Source organism: Atta colombica, unplaced genomic scaffold (genome assembly GCF_001594045.1).
Source record: "Atta colombica isolate Treedump-2 unplaced genomic scaffold, Acol1.0 scaffold238, whole genome shotgun sequence".
NCBI lineage: Eukaryota > Metazoa > Arthropoda > Insecta > Hymenoptera > Formicidae > Atta > Atta colombica.
The window spans coordinates 615,010-625,805 of NW_017259336.1; the positions used below are offsets into that span (position 1 = coordinate 615,010).

General features: G+C 32.6%; 2 protein-coding genes across 14 annotated transcripts in view; one reads left to right on the forward strand and one right to left on the reverse strand.

The window, feature by feature from the left end:
- The window catches only part of LOC108688763 (actin-binding LIM protein 2), a 29,789-nt gene extending 23,088 nt beyond the window's left edge, over nt 1–6,701 (forward strand). For 4 of the 13 annotated variants that reach the window (XM_018195142.1, XM_018195147.1, XM_018195149.1 and 1 more), the window contains 5 exons: nt 523–623; nt 2,025–2,094; nt 3,329–3,411; nt 5,173–5,376; nt 5,581–6,701. In XM_018195142.1, the coding sequence (XP_018050631.1) occupies nt 523–623; nt 2,025–2,094; nt 3,329–3,411; nt 5,173–5,376; nt 5,581–5,694 (572 nt within the window). In that variant the 3' untranslated portion in view covers nt 5,695–6,701. Of the gene's footprint in view, nt 1–522; nt 624–1,020; nt 1,092–1,773; nt 1,872–2,024; nt 2,095–3,328; nt 3,412–5,172; nt 5,377–5,580 lie in introns of those variants that run through there. The other 9 variants (XM_018195145.1, XM_018195153.1, XM_018195146.1 and 6 more) reach the window with 7 other exon arrangements.
- Nucleotides 6,702–8,433: 1,732 nt separating this feature from the next.
- Nucleotides 8,434–10,796, reverse strand: part of LOC108688652 (26S proteasome non-ATPase regulatory subunit 2-like) — a 5,841-nt gene continuing 3,478 nt past the window's right edge. The window contains exons 9-15 of the mRNA XM_018194984.1: nt 10,589–10,727; nt 10,353–10,473; nt 10,009–10,208; nt 9,705–9,795; nt 9,110–9,397; nt 8,710–8,904; nt 8,434–8,643 (exon numbers count right to left, since the gene is read on the reverse strand). Of these exons, the coding sequence (XP_018050473.1) occupies nt 8,434–8,643; nt 8,710–8,904; nt 9,110–9,397; nt 9,705–9,795; nt 10,009–10,208; nt 10,353–10,473; nt 10,589–10,727 (1,244 nt within the window). The remainder of the gene's footprint in view (nt 8,644–8,709; nt 8,905–9,109; nt 9,398–9,704; nt 9,796–10,008; nt 10,209–10,352; nt 10,474–10,588; nt 10,728–10,796) is intronic.

Below are 10,796 nucleotides of genomic sequence, written 5' to 3' on the forward strand. Positions count from 1 at the left end.
ATATTGGAAGATAATTTGGCAACGCGAATAATAATTTTACTTCATTACGCATGATAATTATTTCTTGTATGCACCGCACATCTTTGCTTTCTGTCTGACAGATACAGAATTTTGCTTCACGGTATCTTCCAATGTTGGGTCACTAGTTAATTTTAGAACGCTAATATGGAACGTTTATCAACTAATTCAATTTTGTGCAATATTAAAAGATTGTATAATTAAGAAACGAAGCGTTGAAAAGGCAGTTAAGAGAATTTTAATCAATTATTTAAATTAACTGGCTTAAATTAATTGTTACAGCTTTTAGTAATCACGTTATGAAAAATTTAATAACAGAAGTCTTTCATATCTTTGTAAAAGTTATAAAGAAATCTGTCTTTCGTAAAATCGCTAATTTCAAGTTAGCGTTCTAGATTTAATAGGACACAGTATGTTAGTCACACGATGCTATTACCCGTCGTCTACTATCATTGTGTCTCTATTTGTGTTTTTGTGTTTGTGTTGTGTTTGCGTGGGCGGCAGTTGGGAGGTCATCGGCGCGCTCCCCGGCTCCCAGAAACTATCCACCCCTTGGTACTCAACGCGCCTTCACTCTTCCAAACGCCACTAGACACTATCATTCGGTGAGTCCGAAAACTTTCCAATTCGCCCGCCGTTGGTCCCAAGTCAAATCAAATCCATTTTTAAATTCCATTTTTTAATTTTCCCACTCACCAGTTCAATTTTTCTATATATTTTTAAAAATTTCAGTGTTATAATATTTTAATTTATTAATTATTTTTACGCGATTAAAAATTACAAGTTGTGCACGTGTAAATTAGGCATGTTATTTGTTGATGAAGAAATAAGAATTTAGTCATTGCTGTCTTGATATTGAAACAATAATTACCTTAAATTGAGATTTTTGATAACATAAGAATAGTTTACCTGCGATTTTTTCATTTATAATTTTAAATGCATCCCATACATTGTAATATAATATATTGAACATACCACATATATTTTTGTCTGCATTTTCAGTAAGAAAGGAAAGCTTTTGACTTGTCATCACGGCGGGCGCGCTTACGAGAAGAGTCTATTGTAACATGCAGGTGCTGGCTTTTTATGTATCTGTTTTTTTTTTAATCGCGAATTGCCTCGTACACTCTACTTAATGAGAGTGAACGCTCTGTGCACTCGAAATTATCGGATATCTTTAAGCGCCGTTTACCGATGGGAATGCGATATATTTGAAATAATTATCATTACAGATATCCTTTGTTACACGCGATAAAGTTTAAGATAATTAGATTCTGTAAGATAGATTTAATGACACGATTGACACATACCTTTTTCAGTTATTTCTCCAAAGATATTCCAGATATTTACTCCAAAGATGTATATTTTTAATTTCATTACTAATTGTTTTATTACTAATTGTAAAAGATTATATAAAATACCAGTCCAGAAGAATTGAGCATTTTAATAGAATTATATTGCATGTATATCGATGGATATCTGTCTTTTTAAATCTATTCGGATCCATGAGAAATATTGTAAAAAGTGCGATGTACCAAGTATATCATTGTTGAGGCGCAAAAATAGGGGATATTAAATCCCTTAACAGTGATTGATCTTGGGGACATATAAGGGAGCGACATGGCTCCGGGTAGAGTTAACGAGTACAAAAATCTGGCAAGCGAACGTTGGGCATTCGTATGGGAGATTGAACAAATTGAAATTACCGCTGAAACTAATCAGTAACACCTGTCGATTGACTGATTTGCAAACCAGTTGTGAGCTCCCTTCGGCACATCCCGAAGCCGGGGTACGGTCTGGCACCGCGAAGTCACACCTTCTCCTCGACCGGCGGTTCCGTGTCTGCTCTCCCTGTAAGTCTTGCACCGCAAGTCACAGTCTGCGATGCGACGTGCACCGCGCTGATCGTGCAATAATACGTATATAGAAGAGAGTATACATAGAGTCAACTCCGCGGCAATCGAGCGGAACACGCCTCTCTAAGATAACGCTTTTCTGTCGTCTAGGGCGACTATTCGTTCAGTGGGATGGGCGACAAGACGCACAGCACTGATTTCTCGTCTGGCAAGTCGGACAGTGAGTAAAACGAGAGGGACCGACCTACGCCGGTCCCCTGCACACACATTAGCCATCTCACCTTTTTACATCACGCTTCTCAAGCTTGACACGCTCGCAAATTAAATAGATGGAGTTTCTATGCAGTGCTATCGTGAATCTACCGAGGATTTCTATAAGCTTTAAACTAAGCTTACACTAATAGCATTGATTTAAGACATTTTGGCACGTCTAGTAAAACAACTTTATAGGTTTACTGCAATATCTTGATAACAAAAATTTTATTTAATGTTTCTTTGTTTTTTTATATTAAATTTTTTGGTCTCTAATTTGAGAAACTAATATTCTAATAGAGCTTGTTCAAAATTAACTGAAATTTAGTTTACAAAGAATTATCTTTAACTCAGAAATGACTATTTTGATAATTTTTGTAACGAAGCTTTTACATCTATATTTTGAAAAAGATGCATGGTTTTTAAGATATTTCAAGATTTTTACGTATTATCTCGTCACGCATAATTCATGATAGAACTGCTAGCGATTTTTGCGAGCGCGTCACTGCCACCTTATCATTTTCTTCATACACTACGTTTTTTGCCTTGTACTCGCATGCTTTACTAACATCCCTGCGAGCTATCGCACTGTCACTGTGAAACATTGTACGTCGTACATTGGCCTGTTGTACATCGTCATATAATATTGTTTATTTAAAGAACTGTAATAATGACACTTGTTTGATTATGAATTATGAAATTATAATCATCTACAATAGAATTTTCTGTCAGATTAATAATCATGCTAAAGTAATGGGAGAACGATAAGATAAATTATATTACTACAAGAAATATCAAAGAAGGTGTCAGAAATGGAGATGTCAATACTTATTATGTTTTGTGCTCGGCTAGAAATAAGAATTATAATTACAATAGTACATCCTTTGATCCCCCAAATGAAAAAAATTATGATTTTTAGTTAATACGTTCTTACAGACAAGCCTTTTGTAAATCTGGAAATTTTGCAGTATTATTGAATTATAAAACAATCATGTCTCCGGCATTACCTTTGTTACATCTATTTTTAATCAAACAGTCGTGTTTGTGTTGCTCTACGCAATTTTTTCATAAATTGTAAAATGCATAGACAGGTAATGAAAAAAGGAAACACGATTGATGAAAAACAAATTGTAGTTAGCATAGGAAATGGTTTGTGCAACATGGTTTGATATGGTTTTCTTTCACATTTTCCCCAATTTTAGTATCAACAGGCAGCATCACGGATGTGGATCGACGGGCATTGGTATGTACCACAGCCCCATACTACTCCCGGCGAATTAGCATGGTTTGTAGCTTGTTTTTGCATCTGTATTATAATAGAACTCCATTTATCGGAATGATTTCGATTATATGCATTTAAATATATCCCCTTTCTATATTAAATTTAACATTATTTTAATACGAATTATAATATATTAAAAAAAAATTATTAATAATTTATTTGTAAGAATTTATAATTTCATAAAACATCATTAAGTAAATTTTAATTTGTTGAAAGAAGAATAATTTCTTTCTAAAATTTTAATGGCAAAAAATTCATCGAATAACTTTTTTTTAATTATATGTATTCAATTTGATTACTCTAATAAATGGAGTTTATGCAAATGTCATTTTATTTAACATTCTAGCACGTCTATAATTGCAGATGTGTTGCATTAAATGCACACATTCGTCTAGAGAAACAAGACAATATACAGTTCGTACGTTTGAAAAATTTATGATGTGTATATGCATATTATTCATACTTATTTGTATTTATTTGTATGATTATATTTGATTTGCTACTTGTCCCTATCATGATAAGATATTGTGTATATAATATTGTATAATGAATATGCATGCATGCTGTACATTTTGCTATTATTTTGAGTTTTGCATTTTTTTATCAACTGTATTTATTTTTTAATTTGCTCTATGTTGCATATTCGATTTATCGTAAGAGTTCTTCATTTTTTAATTAAGTTAGTTAATTAATCGAACTATACTTTTATATCCAATTTGCACTTTATATCCAATTAGCTTTATGAGCGAAATGTGTTATTTTGTCTTTTTCTTGTTTTAATGTAATTTATTTTGCAGAAAATTTTAATTTTATAAAATGGAGATAATTGAAATTTTTTAAATGGAGCTTTGAGTAAATTATATAATAATTTTCGAAGATAACAGGAAATGGATATCATAATATCAGCATTTAATGCATTATTATTATATTACTATGAAATGGTTATTTTTTATGAAAACAGATTATTCAACATTAGACGTGTCGTTAATAATAATTTGTTTAAAGTACTATAAAATAGCTATTTAAATATTTTATGTATTAAGTTTGTATATATAATATTTTTAATAGAAAAACTTTTTTTTTATACAAAATGATTTTTCAAGAGACTGCATGTATATATACATTATTCGCATTTGAAAGAAGATAACTGTACAGCATTATTTATAGAAGTCAAAAATTGTATATAGTGCGTAAATTTGGAAAAAAAATTGAAGTGTTTGCACGTAGAATGCTTCAATCTATTTTGATTAAATCAATGTACTCTAAATATTAAAGGAACGAAAATGTTTAAAATCCCAATTAGTATTTTTAATAACTATTAGAAATTGATTAATTGATATTGAAGCAGTCTATTGAGTCATACGAATTCGTACATAAGAATTTGTTAATTATATTCTATTATACAGCGAAAGTATAACAATTTTGTAGTGTGTAAAAAATGTGTTTACTGAAAACGACGTGGAAAGAGACAAGAATATTTTTGGGGGATGCATGATACTGGAAATTTTTAATTGAAATATGTACATTTGAAAAGTTCTTATTGCATTTTTACGAGTTTATTATCAAACTTATCTTTGATATCGGATTACTCTCTAAAAATATCATCTGGCGAATCTTTCCTCATTCAAATTCGTTTTGCTTTTCTAAGAATTCGAAGAATGCAAATGCAACCCCTTACATCTTTCTCGCATCGTCCATGTCATTGTCGTATTATTCACATTCTGTTTCTATTGTGACTCATAATTTTGTATGATTGTGGCGCAGAATGATGGTGGAATCCTTCCATCATCCACCACATATACGGGTGGCCTAGGTTCGGTTGTTGGGGGCCACGGGGGTCATCACGTAAGAAGATCATTGCCGGACATGGGGGCGGCACCAACCGAACCACCCAAACTTTATCCTTATCATTTACTTGTTATCACCAACTACAGGCTGCCAGCTGATGTGGATCGTTGCAATCTCGAAGTGAGTACTAACATTAATTGTTTTAATCGCTTAATTTATAAGTTATGAAATTATTATACAGTATTGTCAATAATAATGTAATAATTTTTTATTTTTATGAATAATATTCTTTATTGTTTCTTCTCATTGCATTATTTATTGAATTTAATTGATACATTAATCGTGATTATACAAAAATGTGAAAATAATTCGAACTTTTTTTAGCGACACCTTTCCGATGCAGAATTTGAAGCTATTCTCCAGTGCTCTCGATCGGAATTCTACAGACTGCCACAATGGCGTCGCAATGAAATCAAAAGACGTGCCCGTCTCTTTTAATTCATGTCACATCTTTTGCTTAACACACATCGCGTCGTGTCGCGATTGCATTACTGCGGTACGGACCGTACATTCCTACTGCGTGGGTAGATGCATCGCGGGGAAAAAAATGTGTTCGACAACCATTTCGACCATTCTGCCGATTGACATGCGTTCGTCAAAATAAACTCTAGACTGGGGCGCATGCAAACATACGCAGACGCATACGCACACAAATACAATATAATGATGCGAAAGCACTGCCACTTGTCGTCAATTTTTTTCTCGCAGCAACGAATCCACAGGCAGCTTTACCTATGACCCGATTTATTTAGCGACGTAGTCGTTTTCAGGTTCCATCTTGGAACTCTATATCGCAACTTTCACTCATACACATTGACGAATAGGGTTGATATTAATGTAGGGGAGAAGATAATCAAATAGAAAAAAGTTACGATTAAAACTCTTAATACAATTTGCTATTGTAAATAAGAAGTTAATCAAGAAATCGAAAAAGCGGCATGGAGGAGCAGCTAGGATATTTCAAAGTACATAACCGCGTATTTGCTAAATCGCATACATACATATTAATCTTTGTGGAAGATTATGATGCAAGGAAACAAACGCTACTATGTAGGATTTATCATTATTATTAGTTTTTAACTACTATTATTAATATTATTATTATTTTACTATGTGCAACATGAAGAGTTAAGAGTAGGTGAGCCCAGCTTGCTGAATAGTGCGATTGCTCTGGATTAATCGAACGAGTTGCGTGTGATTTGTCACTTTTTAATTTACTCTACGACAAGAATTATTTTATAAAATAGTTTACGCGCAAATACGATGTCCTTGTAAGAAGATATCAAGTTGTCTTTATCCTTTTAATTATCCTTGATGTATTAACTAAAGAAACGCTCTGCGGTGCGGATTGCGATAGACTTCTATAATTACTCGATCACTCTACATTAGAGTATGAATAAGAAAATCAGGACCAAATTTATAGTTGTGGTGGATTTAACAATAACAGGAAGTATGTTTTAATCATATATGAATTATCATATCCAATTCATAGTAATTTTCGCAATATTTTGGAAGTAGCATAAAACAAGTTTTGAAAATGTTCAAATCGAGTATTTATAGCATCTATTTGAGTAATGCTTTTTAAAATTTTCTAAAGGAAAGAGCTTATATAGTATTTCAAAAAGGAAAACTTCTTAAAAAAGTCATAGAAGAATATTATATGTATAATATTATATAATACATAAATATTATATGCTGCATATATAATATTTAAATATTTATAAATATATTAAATTTTTTTAAATATTATACTCATTATATTTATAAGACATTTTATAAATGTTAGATATACAAATTTATAATATTTTACATTTAAGGAAGAGATGTATTTTGTGTGCGAAATGTGTAAATCACTTTCACATATCTTATTATATTTCAAAAGTTATTTCATGCTATTTTCAGGATACGCGATAATTTTACCAGATTACTATGATTACTATTGATTACTATTGATCAAGTAAAACTTTTAATTTTATGGATACCACAGTGATTATCCTCCACCCTTAAATTAGGTCCTGCACAGAATTAAAAAAGTTTCGAAGTAATAGCCGAAGCAGTTAAGCTGATATCGGACGTACACGTGTCCAATGAATAGAGCCGATTTATGCAAAGCGAATAAAGTTGAATTTTCATATATAGATAAGAAACGCGACGTATCGAAGTTTTGACTGTTACGCCGTATGATTATTATATGTAGATGAGTTTACTACGTATTCGAATATGCATGCGTGCAATAAAATTGACACGCTTCGTTCGAACGAAGTCACCGAACTATACTACAAACGCGGGTGCGACGTTTTATCAAATCAGCTGCGTTTTATTATTCACACATTTCGCCCCCTTATCTTAAGTCATGTGCCTAACAAATAAAATGTCGTGGGACATTTCATGCGAGAAAGAGAGGAATTGTTAATCTTACAAAGCGTCTCACACACGCTTTATATAAGACTTACAATTCCTACCAAGGCATCTTAGATTCTTTTGAAGCGACGATCTTTCAGACGATTGATCTGATCTTTAGATCTTTGTATTGCCTTGAGTAACAGTTTCATCACGAAGAAAATCTGACTTGCTTCATGATCGTTAACATACAACTTCAACGTCATTTAAGATCAACACTGTAATTTTCCTTTTCTTTTTTTTTTCTTTTAAAAATGTTTTACTCGCATAAAAACATTCGTGTAATCCCCTTTTGATTTGTTCTTATTATAAATAAATTTCATATTTTATTGATTTTGTATACGAGCGATATTCCTGATCATGGCGCAACATTATTGTTCCCACTGTGCAATGCGAACCAATGTATGTTTCTGTTGTATAGAGCACATTGCTTCCGCTAGTCCCTAAAGTTAAATAAATGCAAAACATACGAACAAGCTAACAAAAGTTACTATCACTATTGCGTTAATTATCAAACAGCTTATATCCCACAATAAAGGCTACACGCACAAGACTCCTGACCTGTTTCATATAGATCCTCAGAGAAAAGCCTTTTAATTCCCGTCACGTCCCACTTGCAGACGTTTGCTGGTATTGCCTTGCTTTGACAAAAAACTCATCTAAATCAAAAGGCAATTCAAAAGGACCACTGCAGAACTTCGAACTCGGAGCTTTTCTAACTCGTTGCAGTCTGCTATAAAAAATTCACATTAGATAGAAGCGTCGCAGGATATAAGACTAATACGAAATTACTTTTTCACGAAGGATTACGAAACCCTCCAGCACACTAGAAAGCGGCTCGTATTGATCCGACACTAATTCCGCCTTTTCGCCCGTGCACAGCAACACTGGTGTAGTTTGTACATGACCGCCAACAATAGATTTCGGATTACCTGCTTTCCCCACAACATCCACGTTTTGACCGATTCTTACCGATACCGGTAAATTCTGTAAAGTATTGATAATATTGTTTCTAAATCTGGAATATTTACATCCTACAATCCTTTTGCATACCGTAAGATTTTCATTCACAGTGACCAGCCATCTTGGTTCCATCGCGATCGCCAAGCAGTACATTAAATAATGAGATTGAGACAATATGAGATTTCTGCAATCTAAACACGCAACGAGAACGACCATCAAACCAGCTAGGGCGGTATAGTCTAAAATTTTTGAAGAGTATCGCAAAGGCGATAAAGATAAAGTGCCCTAAAAGAAAAAATATAATACATAAGGATGCAACTTTTTAAAAAAAAGAACGATCATTAATAAATTTTAATTTTATGTTAAAGAGAAACGAATCGATTCATCAGAAAGAAATTGTTATCTGTTTATTAACTGATTATTATTAACTGATTATCATTATCTATTATTATAAACATTTTTATTGACTCGACTTTATCGAGTCTTTTACCTTGCCCAGATGCACCAAACCCTGAGAAATACGCACAAAGAACAGGTGAGAGGGATTCTTCGCGTAATAAGCCGCCAGCTGTCTCAACATCGTTGCCAATCGCGCATTGTTGGTACCTGCACCTACCAGACCGAGGGCGAAAATCGCATTTAAAGCGACATCGGCGTCATTGTCGTGGCTGTATTTGTTCAGCACGTCTACAACAGCTGGGTCAGCATTCGACAGAGAGGATAAGGCCAATGCGAGAGGCATAGCACGTCGCGCTGGCGTTGGCCCATATCTTCCAACCTGATTTGTTAAGCAATTGTAATCGTAACGAGGACTCAAGGGATCATAAGAATCATTCCCAACATAAATATTAATTAAAGTCGATTACACTTCTAACTAATCTTCCGCTTCTAGTTCTATACTACGAAAGGAAAGAGAGTTAAATCGCTGTGAATGAATTATAGGAACCCATAAACATTAATTAAGGTGAATTGAGATTTGTGATGATTGATAAATGTTTTTATCTCCTTCCGTCTTAGGTATTTATAGGAGCATAAATATTCATTACAGTTTATTGAGGTCTCATATGGATACTTAATTTTTTTACCTGACCAAAGATCCTCGAATTTTCTTTTCCTTCTCCAAGCCCAACTACACCTACCCCAAGGGATGCTATTGCCTGTGAAACTCCAATGTCTCTGAAATTAATACAAACATTGATTATTTTTTAACTATAATTATTTAGTATTAAATATGTGGAAGCAAAAAATTAATTTTTTTTTCTCAAATTACATCCATGAAAAAGTTACTTATTTATATTTGCTATTCTAAATTATTATTTATTAATAATTATTTATTAATAATATATCTTATTTAACATTTTATATTTTTACTTTTAATGATACACTTACTTAGCAAGTTCTTCGATTTGATTATCGTCTTTTTTATTCTTTTCTAATTTAAAACTTTGTGATCTTTGATCGCAACAACTTGGTATCGGAGTATTTTCAGGTATTGTTTTTGTGCTCATTACTTCCTCAATTGTTTCCGAACAGATCCTTAATAATTCTTGCACTATCAATACATCACCAGTGCCCGCATATGCGCAAATCTAACAATTACTTTCATCAGATTTGAATTGATTTACGATACTTTTCGAAGAAGTTACGCAATTATAATAATCTTTTGTTGTATGGATTATGAAAAACTTTCTCATAAGATAATTTTCGAGAAAATCATAACAATTTAATTTTACTTGTAGCATAGTTTGCGAAGCAAAGTTATATGGTTCCGGCAAAGCCTCCAGGGCTGCGGATGGTGTTTCTATAGCATCTCGAGTTCCCATATAAATCATTCCTAGAGCTAACGCCAAAAATCTGCGTAATAAAAATGATTCCTATGTTATACCTACACATTTACGTATAATATTTATAATTATTTATGTATGACTTTTTATGTAAAAGTCATTATCCATAAATATAACAATTATACCTGGAATGTGTAATAACAAGTTCTTTTATAGATAGTCCCAATAATTTCAATAAGATTGCTGAAGATACATCGGAATTTCCTGAGCCTACATTCACAAGACCCAAAGAAATGGCAATCAGCGATAACACTTGTATATTATCTGAAAAAAATTGTAGTTATATGACGATTAATTATTTTTAGTCGTATAAATATAAAATATAATAAAATA